Here is a 20,000-nt window from a genome sequence, read left to right as displayed (position 1 = left end):
TGACACCAGGCTACTCTTCCCTCCCTCTGGTCATTACGTCCAGAATGTCGTCAGCACTCTCAGCTGTAAACTGGCCCGGCCCTGTGGCCCCTGCCCTGTGGCCCAGGGTGGTGGACAGGGGTGGGGGCAAAGGGGTCAGCTGTCCTGGGCCCAGCAAGTGGTGCGCAGAGTTCATTACTATTAAAGTTTCAATCCTTTATTTGTGACAGAAACAATGGTCCATATACAAATTACAAAAGGTTAAATAAGAGATAGACTAGGATAAAATAACATTACATTACATTACAGTGTACGTTTGTGTTGAGAGGGGGGGCCCTTCAGGTGACTCTGTCCTGGACCAGCCTAAAACTGTCAGTGGCCCCGCTGTGGCCTACCCTGCCCTTCCTGTGCTGTGCTGCGCTGTCCTGTCCTGTGCTGCGCTGTAGTCATCAGGGTTCAGGTTCCAGTTGCACTGCGTGCACATTTGGCAAACCTGGCCTCTTCACTTAAGGAAACACTGACTGTCCGTCCAACACAGTGCAGCAACAGGGATCCTGATTACGTAAGAAGAGCAGAGAGCGAGGCAAGAGCAGAGAGAAGAGAAGAGGAGAGAAGAGAAGAGAAGAGAAGAGAAGAGAAGAGAAGAGGAGAGGAGAGGAGAAGAGAAGAGGAGAGGAGAGGAGAGGAGAGGAGAGGAGAAGAGCAGAGAAGAGAAGAGAAGAGAAGAGAAGAGAAGAGAAGAGAAGAGAAGAGAAGAGAAGAGAAGAGAAGAGAAGAGAAGAGAAGAGAAGAGAAGAGGAGAGGAGAGGAGAGGAGAAGAGCAGAGTGGGGGAGAGTTAAAACAAACCCTGGCAAGACTCACCGTCCACTGTCCTGAGAGATGGGTTGGGGGAAAGATTTATAGTAAGTGTGTGTGTGTGTGTGTGTGTGTGTGTGCGCGTTTGAGTGTGCGTGCATGTGTGTGGTGTAAAACTGTACATGTGTCCCCAGAGGAATGCTCTAGACCATTTGAGTGAGTGAAATAGTTTAGGTGCGTGTGTGTCTGCATTCCCATCCGTGTTTGTGTGTGTCTGTGTGTGAGTGTGGTGTGTGTATGCATACATCCGTATATGTGTGCATGTGTGTGTTTGTCAGACAGAGACGGAGTGTAGTGTATGTTTATGAGTGTGTGGTCCAGTGAAGTGCAGAGGCCGAGTAGAGTAGAGAAGAGTACTATGCGGAGGAGGTCCAGACAGAGAAATATCGGGCCAGAGACAGGACAGGACAGGAAACACAGACACTTACATAACCAAACATACACACACACACACATACGCACACACACAGAAACACAGAAACACACACATACACAGCAAACACAAAGACACAAAGACACACACACACACACACACACACACACACACACACACACACACACACACACACACACACACACACACACACAGAAACACAAAGACACACACACACACACACACACACACACACACACTCACACTCACACACACACACACACACACACACACACACACACACACACACACACACACACACACACACACGCACGCACACACACACACACAGCAGTGGGACAGAGAAACTCACTGACACTCTCTCTGACACGAGTGTCTCCTTATCAACTTCCCACTCACATGCAGTACATAGTCAACAGCACTCCACCTCAGACTCATGCATGCAAATCTTGCAAAGAGCTATGCACTCAAACACACACGTACACACACATTCCCAAACTTTGTCACACGCACGTCACAGACTTAAATCCTGAAGCATGCACACACACTGTTGCAATCACCCACTCTCTCTCTCTCTCTCTCTCTCTCTCTCTCTCTCTCTCTCTCTCTCTCTCTCTCTCTCTCTCTCTCTCTCTCTCTCTCTCTCTCTCTCTCTCTCTCACACGCACGAACGCACCCACGCACGCACACACGCACAGCACACACACACACGCACACACACACACACACACACACACACACACACACACACACACACACACACACACACACACACACACACACACACACACACTCACACACACTGTACACACACCAACATGCATGGTCTGGACAGGGATCAGGTTAGCACCCCGCTTCCCTGAGGCATATTTAGACTCCAGAGAGGCATACGCGGAGGCGAAGGTGAAACACAGCCCCCCGCGACTCGCCCAGAAGAGGTGTGGTGTCAAGATAGTGCAGTGAGTAAAACTATGAGTAACAAGACTGATGACTTTCAAAAACAACGATTTAATATGTGCTTGTAGCCTTAATTTCTTTACTTTCATTTCCCCCTGGGGATCAATAAAGTAATTACATTATGTCGAAATATAATAAATAACATTTAATGATTGGACTACAGCGTTCGTGCTGGACTACAACCTTGTTACCAGCAATACATGCAGCGCGTACATAAATAGGGTGTGGCTGTTCCTGCTTAGGCCTGGAGATTTTTTTAATACGTCTTAATGTCTGATAATGATGTTTGTCTTGCCTGTTCGCTCAAACGGGATTAAGACGTGGAGTGGGAGTGCTCTTAAACGTCCATAGCAGGCTGGTGGATGAATGGGCTTTTTGCTGTGGGCAGAGGAGAGAGAGAGAGAGAGAGAGAGAGAGAGAGAGAGAGAGAGAGAGAGAGAGAGAGAGAGAGAGAGAGAGAGAGAGAGAGAGAGAGAGAGAGAGAGAGAGAGGCAGAGAGACAGAGAGACAGAGAGACTGAGATAGGAAGACTGAGTGAAACTGATTAGAGACTGTGAGGGAGATAGAAAGAGAGACAAGAGGGAGATAGAAAGAGAGAGAAAAGAAAGTCATATAGAGAGTAAGGGGGGCTAGAGAGAGAGAAGGCAGGGTGGCTCTTAGCGGCGTGAGTGGAGCAGTGCTGGTAGCTGTGTCTCCGTATTTATAGTGCGCGGCAGGGGTGAGTAATTTGGCAGAGTGCCTGCTCTTCGATCGCCAGATTTACGGGTCTCCCCCCTCACGCAGAAAGAGAGAGGGAGAGAGAGAGAGAGAGAGAGAGAAAAGGAGAGACGAGGGAGAGACGGAGAGAGAGGGAGCCACTCACTCGTGGGGGGGGGGGGTTGAAGAAGCTGGATTTATGGCCTTCTTCTCCTCCTCTTCTACATCTTCTCCTCCTCTTCCTCCTCTCGCTTCCTGCAGACAACCAGAGGGAGTAACCCCACTCTAACACCCCCCGTCAACCCTCCAGAAACCCCCTCAACTCTCTTGGACGCCATCTGCGTCCCTCACGTTTTCCACAGCTCCTCTTTCAACACGTTTTTTTTTTCTTCCTCTCTCTAACTCTCTTTCTCCCCCTACCTTCCTCCACCATCTCTCTCCCTCTCTCTCTCTCTCTTTCTCTCTCTCTCCCACTCTCTCTCGTTCACTCAGTCATTCCCCTTCCCTCCTTTCTTCCTTCATTCTCTGTCTCTGTGCCTCCCCCTCTCTCTCTCTGCCTCTCTGTCTCTCTCCCCCTCTCTCTCCCTCGCTCTCTCTCTCTCTCTCCCTCTCTCTCTCGTTCGCTCTCACTCTGCCCATCTCCCCGCTTGAGCTTGAGCGCTGTGTGCGCTGCTGTAGTGTGTGGGTGTGCTGCTTGGTCAGACGTAGTGAGCGACAGGAGGAGAGCAGAGGAGTGGAGCCCCAGTCCTGACCTTGCCCTGCTGTAGTGGAGCGCCACCACCGCTGTCACCCTGACAGGAGCCTCTACCTGCCACCGCTGCCACGTGGTGGCCCAAGGAGAGAGAGAGAGAGGGAGAGAGAGAGAGAGAGAGAGAAAGAGTGAGAAGAGGAACAAGGACAAGAGAGGGGTGGAGTGGAGAAGTGAAGGAGGAGGAGGAGGAGGAGGAAGAGCTGGTGGAGGAAGAGCTGGTGGTGTGGAGGTGGAGGAGGAGGACGAGAGGAAACAGGAGGGAAAGGAGGGAGGGAGAAGAGGAAGAAAAGGAAGAAAAGAAGAAGACAGAAAGAGGGAAGAAAAAAGGGTAGACATAAAGGAAGAGGGGACTGAAGAGGCGGAAGCAGTGAAAGAAGCAAAGGGAATATTGAAAGACATGGAGGACTGTGAAGAGTGAAGAAGAAGAAGAAGAAGAAGAAGAAGAAGAAGAAGAAGAAGAAGAAGAAGAAGAAGAAGAAGAAGAAGAAGAAGAAGGTTGGGGAAAAGGCAAAAGACGTCCAATACTGAGAGACGAGTGAAGTGAAGTGAGTGAGAGAGAGAGAGAGAGAGCTGTAGACAGGGACAGATGAGTTGCTCGGTGTGGGGCTGTCCACACTGCTCCGTGTGCTGCTCCTCTCTCTCTCCCTGCGGTGTCTGTCTGTCTGCTGGGGAAGCCTGGACTCTCTCCAGCTAACCCTCCATGGACCTCAACTCCAACCTAGGTGGGTGGCATGTCCGCTGTTCAGTCTGCTGTCTCTCTCTACGTTAGTCTAATACCTTGCTGTCAGGAAACAGCTGTGTGTGTGTGTGTGAGTTGTTTAGGAAGTAAGTGTCTGTGCGTGTGTGTGCGTGTGTGTGCGTGTGTGCGTGCGTGTGTGTGTGTGTGTGTGTGTGTGTGTGTGTGTGTGTGTGTGTAACGGGAACCTGAGGGGAATGGTCGGGAACAGAGGAACAGAACTGTCTGTCTGCTCATAACAGTTGAACCAACTTTTTCAATTCTCACTTCTAATGTGAAGTTTACTTTTTCTATTACCGTTGGCCGCTACCGCTTGATATATGTCTTCTGGTGACTGATGAGTTCCTCAGAAACTGTGACAGACAGGATGGTTGTTGTGTCATATGGTGACTGACAGTGGTGTTTATTATATTCGCACATAGTATATTCTGTGTGTGTGTGTGTGTGTGTGCATTTGTGTGTGTGCCTGCGTGTGCACTCGTACTGTATGAGAGAGATTATTTTGCTTCAGCTAGAAACTAATTCTTGCTATTTTTACGGCTTACTTTCCTTCCTGAAAATCCCAGCACTTTACCCAAGTAAACTTTTTTTTTTTTTTTTTACTGTACCCAGCTCTGTTGTGGAGACTTATATTACAGTAAGTAGCCTTCTGACCATAAACACACAGCCTTGGTTTTTATGTGTCTTCTTCCTAGCGTACATCAGCAGGAATACTCTAGTAGAGGCCGTAAAGAAGTGCTCTTATTGCTTTAGCAGTCAAATACACATCTGGATATGTTTGCAGCGAACACAACCCACGCTTCTGAAGCAACATCCAACGCTGGTGTGACAAATGGGGGGGGGGGAGAGATAGAGAGAGACAGACAGACAGACAGACAGACAGACAGACAGACAGACAGACAGACAGACAGACAGACAGACAGACAGACAGACAGAAACAGAGACAGGGACAGAGAACACTGAGTTCATTGCTCTTTTTTGTCTCTGTTCCATTAAATTATTCACCATGCTTTTAGTATGCAAGAGGGCAAAGAACCCGAACATAAACGTAAACATATCCCATCTTTCCCACGCCATGCTTTGGTCCCTTGTTGTTGTTTTCAGCCAATTGACAAAGATCACAGAAGTCTGTGCAAAGGGACAACTATGAGATAGAGAGCGGGGGGGGGGGGGGGAATAGTGTGCAGTTTGTGAGTGTGTGTGTGCATGCGTGTGTGCATGCATGTGTCACTGTGGGGGTTTCCTTGTGCGTGCGTGCGTGTGTGCGTGCGTGCGTGTGTGCGTGCTTGCGTGCTTGCGTGCGTGGGTATGTGTGTCACCTTGGGAGTTTCCGAACTAGCATTGATCAGATAAGCAGATGACATGAGTATCGTCTCCCAGAATGCACATCTCCCTAGCCTCTGAAGTTCTAGAACTCCCCTGGCGGAGTTCCGCAATGGGCTCCAGTCCAGCTGAAGCAGGAAGTTAGTCATCCCTTTAAGGCTCACTGCTGATGCTGGACCTCACTGATTGGATGCCTCTATGCGTTATGGTGCAGTAATTTTCGTGTCATCACCCGGTCTGTGTGATTGCCGGATGGCAGTAGACTCTGCCATTCCTACATGCACTGGACATTGTGTAATTTTGGACAACATCCTCTTGCTGTCTTACTGTAGCTGACTTCTTGATTGCTGTTGGGTCAAAGGCGTCCAAAAAGGAATTGTCATTCAGTGTAACGGATACCTTCTACTGACTGTAACTGTAAGAAACATGACTCTTTTTATGTTATTGTTTTCCAGTGAATTCATGAAAGCCTCGGCTGTCATCCATTCACTTGAACAATTTAAAAATCATGTTTTTTTACAGTTACAGTCAGCAGAAGGTATCCGTTACACTGAATGACAATTCCTTTTTGGACGTCTTTGACCCAACAGCAATCAAAAAGTCAGCTACTGTAAGTTCTATTGCCATGTCCATGTACGGATGGACATCTATGACCATCTTGGCTGTTTTTCAATTTCTTTACTGTAGCTTTTCTTCTCTACTGGATAAAAACTATTTTTCCCAGGGTTCATTCTGGCCATTGGATGTAGGAATTCAATTTCATTTTTCGTATCCCCCCTGAGTTTTAGATTACATTGGATAATAACTACATCCTGTGCTCTCTGTTCTATATACCTATGCTTCACATACGGAGGAAATACATTGGTTTTATTTGACCCGAGCGCTGTCCCCATGTCGTGCTGAATTAAACAGAGCATGTTCAGATGCTCACCTGTATTCCATCATCTCCTCTCGTCTTGTTTATGAAATGGGATTAAGGTATTTGGAAACATTTTTCATATCCTGCTTGGCTGGCCATGAGGAACAGAACTACGGAAATATTTTGTATTTAAACACTTATTTTCTCCATCTGAAGAACATTTAGTTTTTTTTTTACTCTTTCCTCCCTCCAGAACAAATTTTAACAGACATCCACACATCTAAAGGATTTTTTTAAATCTCAGTTTAGTTTCCGAGATGTTATGGTAATGTTCAAATACATTTGCATTTCCATCCTCTCTGGCAACTCTCTGGTTGTTTTTGAAGATTTGCAAGATTCTGCCTTTGCCCTGCCCTACACATTTTTTTATTCAAATTAGCATAAAACTTTCATACTTCATAGATCTTCTCAGTGCTGCAGGTGGTGATGGAAAAGGCATCTCAAATACGCTGACAGCAGGGTGTTCACAGCTAATATTACGCGCCCTGAGAGGGCTGGAAGACTACTCATCACTGCTGCTCACCATGACCGTAGCCACATATGAGGTAAGGGAGGTCCGGACCTCCCTTATTTTTAGAGAAAATAATATTTTTCATACATGAAAAAGGGGATCTTCTCCATTGTCCGCCATTTTGAATTTCCAGAAATCTTTTCAGCTGCAAAACATACTATAAACTGTGGTCGTGCATGCATGCTAGTAAATATTAGTTCATTATTTAGCAAATATTCATGAAAAGACCACAATTGGCAAAAGAAAGCATAGTTTCAATGAGCAACATGGTTACAATAGATACTCCGGGCAACATCCTACACAGTGCACCTTTTAAAAAAATTCCAGCGCGCTGCGAGTGCACTATGGACCTCCCTTAATTCAAGTTCCTGGCTACGGCCATGCTGCTCACCGCCGTACAGGCTCGCAGTCCACTAGCCACATACACACCATTGCTAACCCCTTATGGGTGAACTGTTACTGGGCAGAGCTGGGTAAGTTGAGGTGGCAGGGGTGGGTAAGTGGAGTTGGCCTGTCCTATGGTATGGCAGCTATGAAGGGGGTAAGGTGAGGTGTGTTTGTTTATGGTAGCTATGGTAACTATGGTATTTATGTGCGATTGAGGGGACTCTGGGTTGCTGCGATAGACGTACGTCTATACCGGTGGTTCTTATCTCTTTCGTAACAAAGGCCCCCTTGACTTCATCGTAAGTCCCCCAACACCCTCCATCATACGCCTCATCATTAGCCTGCCAATACTGTCTTTCAGTATTAAAAAGTAAAATAGACGACTGTGCCCCAATTGCAACCGAGTGCCCCCCTCTGTCTTCTTCTCAACGCCTTCCAATGGCTCCGTAACGACCCCCCCCTCAACGCTGTTGAGTCCCGTTGAGAAACGCTAGTCTATACCTTGACGTATATAGCACGTCTTACGCTAGTCTATACCTTGACGTATATAGCATGTCTACGGACGCTTCTCTATCGAGACAACCACCACCAACACCCCTTACGCTGGTAGCTACAGTTGAAACTTCACACCTGTCTTCACACCCCCAAATGACTGACCCAAGTGGGCCATGCCGGGTCATGAGGGGAGAGGAGGCCTTGCACCCACCATGCACTCACTCCGGAGATCATATCTCATCACCATGGCAACCCAGAGTCATCTGGCTAATGCATCACTGCTGGCTGCCATGGTGACGTAATGCTATTCTGTTGATTGCACAGGGGACGCGGCGTCTTCTAGAGCGGGGAACAGTCCCAGCTCTTTGGCCATTGGATAGAGCACGTCGTAGATTAGGAGAGTAGAGCCATAATATTTGCACCATGAATTATTTAGAGATTTTTTTTGTCCTGATTTGATGGAGCCGAAACAATTCAAAATGGCACCAAGCCTTTGTCATTGTCTCTAATGCATGTATGACAGGCATATGATTTACAAGCAGGTGGCAGAGATACATTTACGCATATTGCGTGCGTGCGTGTGCGTGTGTGTGTGTGCGTGCGGGTGCGTGCGCGCACGTGTGTGTGTGTGTGTGCGTGCAGGTGCGTGCGCGCACGTGTGTGCATGTGTGAGTATGTATGTGCGCATACAAGTGAGTGTAGCGGTTTTGTTTTAGGGCCCATATTGACTGTAAAACATATTGCTTATGTCTGGTCAATGCAGAGTAAAAACAGGACAGAGATAAAAAGGAGTCGGGGAAGTCGACAGGGAGAGGATTTAGTTGTGCCAGGCCCAGAGAGAGACGGTTCTTCATTACACTGTATGTATTAAGTGTACATGTGTGTGAGTTTGTGTGTGTGTGTGTGTGTGTGTGTGTGTGTGTGTGTGTGTGTGTGTGTGTGTGTGTGTGTGTGTGTGTGTGTGTGTGTGTGTGTGTGTGTGTGTGTGTCTGTGTGTCTGTGTGTCTGTGTGTGTTTGTGTGTGTGTGTGTCTGTGTCTGTGTGCGCGTGCGTGCGTGCGTGCGTGCGTGCGTGCGTGCGTGTGTTTGGGGGGGGGGGGGTGTTTTGGGTTATTTAAGAGGACTGTGTCCTGGCCCTGGTCAAAGCTGTTGGCTGCCCTCGTTGGAGTGTCCTGGTAACTGTTAGGCCTATTGATAGGGATAAGCAATGGATGAGGTCATGGACTCCACTACAGTGTGCTTTGGCTCTGCCTGGCCTTAACCGGCCTTACTTGTTCTTCTGTGTCAGCACTTTATGAACTGCTCTCTCTCTCTCTCCCTCTCTCCATCTCTCTCTCTCTCTCTCTCTCTCTCTCTCTCTCCCTCCCTCTCTCTCTCTCTCTCTCTCATGCACACACACATGTGGTCACACACATGCACGCTTACGTATACACAGTTTGATTTCCCCCTTGTTCCCCGTATCTTCTCTCTCCATCTGTCTTTCTTTCTTTCTTTCTTTCTTTCTTTCTTTCTTTCTTTCTTTCTTTCTTTCTGTTTCTCTGTCATTCTTTCTCTACTCCCTGTTCCTGGATCTCTCTCTCTCATTATCTTTCTCTCTCTCTCTCTCTCTCTCTCTCTCTCTCTCTCTCTCTCTCTCTCTCTCTCTCTCTCTCTCTCTCTCTCTCTCTCTCTCTCTCTCTCTCTCTCTCTCTCTCTCTCTCTCTCTCTCTCCACACCACCCTCCCTGTTCCACTGTTCCACTGTGCTGCTCTGTTGTGCTTGTACCAGGCGTTAGGCTTTAGGGTTGCTGTGCTCGGCAGCTTTTGGCCAGAGCAAACAAGGCCGATGTAGACTAGGCTGGTTGGCCGGTGGGGTGTACAAGGTGGACAGGACAGGACAGGACTGGACAGGACTGGGGCAGCCCAGGGCTGTGGGCAGCACAAACAGGCTTATACTGAACGTATATCGGGCCCCCATCGGATGGCTGCCTGGCTAGCGGGGGTGGGTGGACGAGCTGGGCGATCGCCGGACGCGGGTCTGGAGCTGTCACAACAAGCGAGGGCTTCCGTTGTCATGCAGGCAGGCAAACAGGCAGGCAAGCAGGCAGACAGACAAGCAGACAGGCAGACGGGCAGGCAAGCAGACAGACAGGCAGATAGGCTGGCAAGCATGCAGACAGATAAGCAGGCAGAGGGAGACTGGCAAGCAGAGGGTCATTAGGCCCTATGTAGGGTATGGTTGTCAGGACTCATATCTGACAGACACACACTTACATATGCATGCACATAGTGCACAGTAGTATAAACATGTGCATACAGATGCACATGCACACTGTACATGCACATAGACAGGAACATACGTCACACAGACACAATACATCTTGAATCTTTTTACTTGCTTGAAATTACACTTTGCCTTTCACATCATTTTCACATACAATTGACTCACAGCCTAGCTACCTGCTGGCACTTAGCTCTGCATTCAAGCATCCTCTTAGCACATTACCATGATCTGATATAATAGGGTGATATTAAACAACCCGTTCTTATAGTGTGGTATATTTCGAAAGATGCTAATTGAAGCTATTATTCATGACGTTTCATGTCAGTTACAGCACATGTATTCATTAGCATGCAAATGGGGCCAGGTTTAGCTATTTACTCCATGCAGATACAGTTGGCCGTGCAGAGTGCTGTGTGTGCATGCGTGCTGGCTTGCGTGCGTGTGTGTGTGTGGGCCGGGCGTGTGTGTCCGTGAGTGTGCATGAGTGTGTGTGTAGGGGTGCAAGAGTGCGTATGTGTCTACATGCGTGTGGTTCACAGGGCTTGACAATTTATTGACGTGTGCATTTGAGCTGTTTGCATCTCTTCTGCATTCATCCCCAGCCAGGGGCTTGGGAGCCATGTGCGCGTGTGAGTGAGTGGTTGAGTATGTGAGTGATTGATGCCAGAGCTCTGACAGCTACTATCTTGGGCTGGTACACTGTATTCTTAGATATTTTTTTAGATGGTAAATGTAAATTTTGAAGATCCTTTGCTGGTGTTGAAATGAAGTGTTTACATCATATGTGACTGACAGGTCTTTCCATAGGTATAAATCTGTCTCGTTTTAACTCTCTTCTTGTGTGTGTGTGTGTGTGTGTGTGTGTGTGTGTGTGTGTGTGTGTGTGTGTGTGTGTGTGTGTGTGTGTGTGTGTGTGTGTGTGTGTGTGTGTGTGTGTGTGTGTGTGTGTGTGTGTGTGTGTGTGTGTGTGTGTGTGTGTGTGTGTGTGTGTGTACTGTATCAGCCACTGTTTGTGTCTCCATATATAGCTAAAACGGGAACCTAATATCAGTAGGCCTACTGTATATAATAGTTTACAGCCAGAACGTAACAGCATCTTGTTTGGGTTGTTTTTTTCCATTGCTCATATATTGCTATTCTCTCATTTCAAGTCTGCTTTCACCAATGGCACATTACACATCTCAGTTGTACATCATGGTGTGTTTTGTTTGCTACCAGATTAGAATCAGACCCAAAGACTGTGTTTCACACTCTCAAATAACATCTATCCATTTCATATGGTCGTATCATCTTTTAATGTCAGACACACAGTTTGTGAATGAGTGTAGTTGTGTTTTTAACAAGTTGTTTTTGGTATAATCAAAGATTTGTGCACAATTTCTAACAGAATAGTTGAAATTGTTTCAATAGGTCTATGTTGGATGGTGATTTTTGATCCCAAGTGCAGTATGTGCTGAATAGACTGTGCGTAGCAGGTGAGAAACAGAATTTGCTTACCATGCCTTATTCATTTCAACCAATTCCAAGGAAATGTATGGGTGTAATGACTAAAGTGTGTCCAAACTTCACTGTTTGACTGGTACAGTACTGTACAGTAGGTGTCCTTGTGCTGTGGCTGTTTACTGTACTGTACCTAACTTGAGAGGCTGGGGTTGGGTGTGTGTCATGTGTCTGTGGGCCATGGGAATCCCCCTGAAATGACTTTGAGCGGGAAGAACTGAGGAATCTTCTGCAGCAGCACGGGGCTTACAGTTGAGTGGCGCTGCACGGTCTCCCAACAGGTGTACGATGGGGGGGCTATTTCAGTGGTGGCGTGACATGCAGGTTTCCGGAAAAGCACTCCAGTGGGAAGTTTGGGATTAGTCCAAGAAGATATCCTTCTCTTCGGACGGAAGGGTCTGGTCTGGCAACGGCTACAGGGTGAGCTTAGTCCCGATCTTAGATGCAGGGCCATTGATGGCTGTAGCTGGGCCCAAGACAAAGTCATCTGAAAACGCCCATCCAATGCATCCATGCAGCCAATACATGCAATGTTATGGGGGCCCAATTCTGTCTCGCTGGGCCCAGGACAACTGACCCATTTGTCCCCCCCTGTCGGCTTCCCTGCCGAGATAGACTGATCATACAGACTCTTCTTTTTTCTCCCCCTTTAGATATCAATGGTCACGTCCTGGGAAGAGTATTAGTTGTTATCCCCAGTGCAAAGACCTGCAGACCATTGAAAGTGGGATTTGTTTGTCTTCCGTCTGGGCCGACACAAGCGGAAGCCTTTGCACGTCTCCTGAGGATAGAGGCATGCCTCTTGTCTTAGAGACGTGATCTTTCTACCAACAGCTCCAGCCACAAATGTGACCAGTCACATGAAAACAGGCCGCTAGTGGGACCAGGTGCATATTGAGTTAATATTGAGTTATAAATCCATATTAAGTTTATCATTCTGAGTGTGCGGATCCTAGGCTTTGCAATGATATGGAAATCTGGCAGTATCTGAAGAATTTGTGGCCTTTGAATGTGGAAAACAGATAATTCAGCTCTTAGCCCTTAGTAATTTTAAAGATATTGTATGCTTTTAGGCAAACCAATATTGGTTTCTGTAGCACTGAGTAGCTTTTTCCAAGAACTCAACTTGCACATTCTGGGAAAAAAAGCAAAAAGAAAATCACAAAAAAGTTAAAAAAAAAAAAAAAAAATTAAATGTCTGGCCTTATTCTTAGTTTCGCGAGACATGTGACTCTGGGATTGACATTCAGTCACAAATGGGAGATGGTTGCTTAAGAAGAGATTAAGACCCTACTGCCAGGTCCCCAGTCTGATCTGCATTTTGGCAATCAACAATCCACTTTTCAAATAAAAGCTCTGGAGTCAGACACTACTCCCGTGCTCCTTTGTCTGGGAAATAAACTCTTTTGCGCCATCCAAGATTTCTTCCTTCTCCCACACGGCATAGCAACCATTTTTTTTTAATCAGTAGGGGAAAGTGAAAATCTGGCATTCAAGATGCGTTGACTAGTTTGATTAATTTGTTGTTGCCGTTTGGATCATTGGCAGGGGGTCTAGATTGGAATAGTGGAGTGGGTGTTGTTTACCCTTCTTGAGGTAACCACAGCATCTCTGTTGCTGCTCCCCTCCAGCAGCTTGCTCAAGTCAGGCATAAATCTAATCAGGTTAACGCAGTCTGTTTTACAACACGTTTGTGAAGGAGAACATTTCCTCCAGATATCAGAAAAATGTTTTACATTTTTTTGGCCAAAGTGTACTGATCTTGTTAAAACGGCTTGGTGGTACACTTAGAAAATTGCTCCAGCAGAATGGCTCGAAGCTTTACATCTACAGGGGCTTGGTGTGCAAAGCTTAAAAGTGTGCTTCTGGGGAATTTAAGAACTCATTGGGAGAAGAGCCAAAGCATACCATATTTATTTTTTTGGTGTATAGATCGCTCTCCATTACTTGTGAGCTGTCGAGCTAGAGATTTACTTCTGCTGATGTGTTACCATGGCAGGAACAGTTGCCAGCCTGCCTGCATCCCCTGACTGCATGCATCCCTGCCTCTTACTGTTTCGAAAAATGTATTCCAGAGTTAAATGCCTGTGTAAAAAATGTACGTCGTCTACAGTGATTAGAGAAGTATTTGGATGAGGCTCTAGCATACCAGCAGTTGATATAGTGTAGCAAAACAAAGCAACATATCACCACATCGTACAGAATGTACAGTGCCTCATAGCAGTTTCATGTTTTTAAAGTCATTTGGTTTGAGCGATTTCAGCATGCACCAAATGTTAAGTCTTTTCAGGACACCCTTGATTTGTTCCTATTTTGAATATACTGTGACATGTTTGAATAGACGAGCATACCGTGTTGTGCTACAGCATATTGTTATCCTCATGAAGGATAGTGAATGAGCTCTGCATTAGCTGCACTGCATCATCTAGCTTAGTCTTTCTCAACGGGGGCGCTACAGCCCCCAAGGGGGCGTTGAGAAGGATACAGTTGAGAGGGGGCAGTGCCTAGATTGTCATTGGCAGCATTAGTCCATTTCATTTTTTAATACTAAGGGGGGTGTTGAGAGCCTTATCACGAGGTCAAGGGGGTGTTGGGAGGCTTAGGATGAGGTCAAGGGGGCGTTTGTTCAAAAAAAGGTTGAGAACCACTGATCTAGCTAGATTCTATCTTATTATTCTGGTCTGGTACCTGTGTGGTCACCATGCCAATGTTCAATCTTCCTTCATACTACACATCTAATTTGCACCTCAGTCTGAAATAGTTTGTCTTCTACCCTTTTTTCTGAGTTGCTGAAATAACACATGCAGTAATCTGCAGAGAATAATATGAGAAAATTAAAAGATGGCATTTTCAACATCATCGGCTGAAGTGTTTAATTAGTTCAAGGGAACCATAAAGACTTACGACTTATCAGCTATGTGGCATGAAGTGCCATGTAGTTGCCTGGGCAACCTTTTCTCTATGTCTGCCACTTTCCATTTAGTGCAGAACTAAGACAGAACAGCTGCATGGGTTTCACAGTTAGGGTAAGGGAACAACTGACAACTCTCCAAATCCCTTCACTGTAATGTGCAATGGGTGAAGCTGCCAGACCATGTGTTAACCCATTTTAACCTGGTGCTGCGGATACGTTGTTTGACCTTTGACGCCTGGAGTGGCATACAGTATATGCTGCATTCAGGCTCTTGAGATTTGGGGGGATTTGAAATTTGGGTATGTTAGAGCTGAATGAACACATTGGAATGCAGAATGAGGGTCCTAACTTTTAAATGCATCTAATCTTGTGTTTTTATGTGCTCGGAGGCTGAGATATTTAGGTTTTAATAGGCAGAGGGCACCTTTTTCCAAACAGGGCTTAGGCTTTCAGCAGGTGTTTTTTGCAGGTGCCTTAGGCTTAAATGGGTTAAAAAGCTGAAATACGTTTCTGCAGGTGCCTTACGCTAAGGTGGGTTAAAGGCCAATTTATGACTTCTGAGGAAAGAGAAAAAACAAGCAAACAACATGTCAAACCACAGACCTGCCTCTCTACTGTCTGTCAGTGTGCTGCTGACCATACAATTATGTCGATGTAGAATGAACCTATTACTAGGTCTGGGTTCAAAAGATCGAATCGCGATCCATTGTCGATTCACGTTCGAAAAATGTGATCGATTTTTTGCAGATGACTATAGGTGATTTTCTCAACCACATCCTGTAGCTTTCTTCCACATTCATGGTGACTACATTCACAAATACATACAGCCTGTTCGAGTAAATAGTGCCAGTGTCTTCCCCCCTTTCTCTCTCATACCAAGTTTCCCACTTCTTTCTCTCATACCAAGGTTTCATGTTTGAGTGGGTATCAAAGGTTGAGATATTTAGGATTTTATAGCCTTAGAATTTTAGGCATAAATGGGTTGAAGTGACAACCCAGCAATACAGAAGATCGATATTGAATTGAATCGAATCGGATCGTGGATCGAATTGGATCGTGACCTTCTGGATCGAATCGATCCAGGACATTTGGATCGATTCCCAGCCCTACCTATTACTGTATGGAAAGACATGCCACGCTCTGTACAATTGTTGCCCCGATACTTGGGGTTTGGCGTAACACAGATAGCTTTGTGACACAGACACATCTTTAGCAGTACTAGTTTTGTATGGACTAGTCTATTTTCATGTGCAAACTAAAGTGACTATGGACATTATAGTAATTATACAGAAATCATAGCAATGTGGCTTAATAACGAATCATTAGAGTAATCTTAAACAGGAGGTGCAGTCTATTTGTGGGCACTGTTTGATGACGGGGTGTGCAGCCAGCACTGGCCTTCTAATTGATTACCTTTACACAAGTCAGTAAGTACATTTGTAGGAACCGGACTGTCAGAATACCCTCCCTGACTATTTTAAGACTTCACAAGACCACAGTGAACCCACATGTAGTCACGACAACCTCTCAATCTGTGTCATCATTGCCATGGCGAAACAACACCAACACTCTAAAGTTGACACCTGGTAAGTTATGGTCATCATTAAACTTTTTTTTTCTTTCAGTGAACCACCTGCCAGTTTCAGGCTTCCCAGACAGTTACTGACTCCTTTTTTGCACCTAACTATCATTCACAGAGTGATGATGTTGGCACTAACTTATAGCAATAATAGTTAGATAAGGTCTATTTACTTTTCATAAATACACTTTAAAGTAATTTGCAAAATTTGGCTGTAAAACAATATTTGAATATGAATCGGATATTAATTTGGACAAAGAAAGATGAAGCCTGCGTATTTGGTATTGTTTAAAATGAGCTCGTCAATGATAGTGGCCCTAGAACAGATTGTCAATCTTTCTTTAATGCTGTGCAGCGTTTTTACTGAGATAGAGTATGTAGATGTCGGTATCAATGATATCAGATGCCGCTAACGTTAGTTAACGATTGTGAGAAGATTACAGTGATCTGGCTCTTGCTGACAGACTATGGGCCTGTGGCTACAGTATCCAACACAGAGAGGTTTGAGAAAGGAATGAAATAGAACTAGATCTTAGAATATAATAACAGTTGCTATGACGTCTACGCCCAGCTCAGATCAAGTGCCAGTGTCTGCTTTTCTGAATGACCATTGTGTATTATATCCATGATGCAAATTAAGATGGAATTGTTATGTGACACATGTGTAATTAAAGGAGCAGTTATAGTACAATAATAGCAATTACTGCAGATATTTGCTTGATTTATTCTGCTGGGCATGGTCATCATGAGTATGAGCCTCTGTTTACACTGGTCTCTCACTTTCTTTCTTTCTTTCTTTCTTTCTTTCTTTCTTTCTTTCTTTCTTTCTTTCTTTCTTTCTTTCTTTCCTTCTTTCTTTCTTTCTTTCCTTCCGAAATGAGATGCTTTTCTTGTTACGGAGGACATGATCACACACTGCTTGGCCGGCTGTTTTGTTGTGGCTGTCCTACTACTACAATGACTTCTGACTGGAGGAAGTACACTTTACAATCGCTACTAAGTTACGGTCACGAACCCTGTGACCGCGTAACTTTACCCGCCCCGTAGCCAGCAACCATTTTCCCCCGCTCTGTCAAAGAATCGAATCACACACCGGAGTCACAGGCTAAGTGGTGTCGTGTTTTTGTCCTGAAGAGTCGGTTATTGTTCACTCCCCAGTCCAGTGGCATGCAGTGATTCTTCTTCCATCCGCTGGGATGGTTCCTGGGGCTCGAGAGGGACAGTGGCCAGGAGAACAGCCCCATGTCACCTCTGAACCCTGACCCGACCCCTTTGCTGTAGTCGGGGGGTATCGGATGGGCATGGAGGCTTCTTCTGTTACAGCACGACTATGGAGGCTGGCTGGGACACAATGGCTACCATGGGTGCCGCTCTTGGAGTCCCTATGTTACCACATGCTGATAATGTGTGTGTACTGTGTGTGTCTTGTCCTGATCTGATCTGATCTGTACCATGTCTATGTCCATGCAGACTGAAAAGTGTAAGTGATTATCCCAGATTCACAGACACAGGGCTCGGCACTTACCATTCATGAAGGCGATTGGAGAGAAGGAACAACCTGGAAAGTTTCATTGACAGTATTTGCATCTTATACAGAAGGAATGTCAGTCTTGGTTGTTCATGATGTGCTGAAGTGCTATTGTAGAGGGGGCTTTTTTATTGTATAGAGGGGGCTTTTTCAGATCATGCAGACTTAGTGAGTGAAGGAGGACTCCTGGATTATTTTTTGCTCAGTACACGAATGAAGTGTGGATTCTTTACTTTCAGTAATGCGGCAATTGAAATGAATTTCATTAAGGTCAAAAGGGGTATTTGGCACAGTTTAAAGGTGAATAGGGTCATCAATAATGAATTTAACAACATAATGCTGTTATTACATTACGTTACAACTATACCAGAAAGATGCATTATGCTCCACGAATACACGGTAGGCTTACAGTATATATCTGATTCCAATTCTGATGGTCTCAACATTTTGAAGGAAAAGAAGTAAAACAAAACAAAACAAAACAAAAGAAAAAAACCCAACAACTTCACTTCACTTCCTGTCCTTTAGCCATCACTATTGGCTCTGCTCCATTCACCCAGAAATGTAAACTCTAGAAGTGTTTAATCCCGGCCCTTATGCAGCCATGCCCATGTAAGGGGGGAGGGGGGCGACACGGCATTCCATGTTGCTGTGCATTGGTTTATGTTGGCCGCGGCACGGATCCCGTAAGACAAACAGAGTGCAGAGCGGGAGCCGGGCGCGTTTTGTTGAGAACCGTCCCAGCAGAAGAGCTTGTCCTAGCGTCGACGGAGCAGAAGTAACAGCTGAACAATCATCGTCCATTCAAAAGCCTTCTGGGCACTGGGTCCTGCTTGGGCCCTGTGTTTTTTACCACCGTCAGCGCTAACCGTCACAACCGCCCAAGCGCTCCTCTGTCTCTCTTCTTCCCTGTCTGTTTATGAGCACAGGGTGTCCCGTACATTCACGTACAGACTCACTCTCTCACCTAATGGCACATACGCACGCACACGTATGCATACACACACACACGCATGCACTCACACATGCGCGCACACACACACGCATATGCATATGCACACACACACACACACACACACACACACACACACACACACACACACACACACACACACACACACACACACACACACACACACACACACACACACACACACACACACACACACACACACACACACACACACACACCAAAACCCCTCATCTGCCATTCCCTGTCATGGTTATATGAGCCTATTCTTTCTTTTTATGATGCCATTCGCCATCCCAGTGTCCCAGTGTTTTGACCTGGGCATTTAGCTCCAATCTCATCTCATAGACCAGTGGTTTCTATACTTTTAACAGTGTCATGACCCTCTGAAATGATGTTATATCCTTTGGAGTAGCCCCGGCACTCTTAAAAAAGGTTTTACATAATTGTCGCAGTCACACGTAGTTTGTGCATAAACTTTATGGACTATATTGTTACACAGTCTATTTTGCAGTGTTAATTCAACACTTAGAGAGTTGATTTAAAACTTCTGGAGTGTATTTGATCCCAGACTACTAAGTTTGCATTGCATTTTTTTACTATTTAGCTGGTGATGGCTTAGAACTCTTTTCACTAATTTTATTATATTGGTAATGAATTGATTCAGGAGCTTTCCTTCTGCAGTTGCAGTTTGACAACCTCTCCCTCTCCCTCTCCGACATGACGTGGGCTGTGAAGCGCAACCCGTGGCCACACTTCATTCTATGCCAGGCACACAATGGATGGCATCTGAGACAGTGGATGTCAAAACCGTGGTACCGAGTTGTACCCTTGGGCAACGCTGCTTGGATCAATTCTACAATGTTCTAGATGGGAGGAAAATATAAATCTGTCAGTCAGGCTGTTTGTGCCCACCACAGGGGATGTCACTGTGGGAGAAGTGTGTGTGTATGTGTGTACGTATGTGGTGTGTGTGTGTGTGTGTGTGTGTGTGTGTGTGTGTGTGTGTGTGTGTGTGTGTGTGTGTGTGTGTGTGTGTGTGTGTGTGTGTGTGTGTGTGTGTGTGTGTGTGTGTGTGTGTGTGTGTGTGTGTGTGCGCGCGCGTGTGCGAGTGTGCGCATGTGTCATGTGTCATTTCTTAAATGTTTCCTTAAAAGCTTTTTTAAAATCTTGATTTTCACATGGACAGCTTAGCACTGAGGATCATGAGTGTGTGTGATGTGTTGCCAGCAGAGGGACAACTG

General features: G+C 45.9%; 1 protein-coding gene across 3 annotated transcripts in view; it reads left to right on the top strand.

Annotated features, from left to right (window-relative positions):
- The window catches only part of arhgap24 (Rho GTPase activating protein 24), a 187,167-nt gene that overhangs the window by 116,080 nt on the left and 51,087 nt on the right, over positions 1-20,000 (top strand). Inside the window, exon 1 of one of the 3 annotated variants that reach the window (XM_063210614.1) lies at positions 4,121-4,355. The exons of 1 other annotated variant lie outside the window; for it this stretch is intronic. In XM_063210614.1, the coding sequence (XP_063066684.1) occupies positions 4,334-4,355 (22 nt within the window). In that variant the 5' untranslated portion in view covers positions 4,121-4,333. Of the gene's footprint in view, positions 1-4,120; positions 4,356-19,977 lie in introns of those variants that run through there. One more of the 3 variants, XM_063210613.1, reaches the window with a different exon arrangement.

This window comes from Engraulis encrasicolus, chromosome 11 (genome assembly GCF_034702125.1).
Source record: "Engraulis encrasicolus isolate BLACKSEA-1 chromosome 11, IST_EnEncr_1.0, whole genome shotgun sequence".
NCBI lineage: Eukaryota > Metazoa > Chordata > Actinopteri > Clupeiformes > Engraulidae > Engraulis > Engraulis encrasicolus.
The sequence above is the reverse complement of the archived record's forward strand: the minus strand, read 5'-3'. Positions and strand labels throughout refer to the sequence as shown.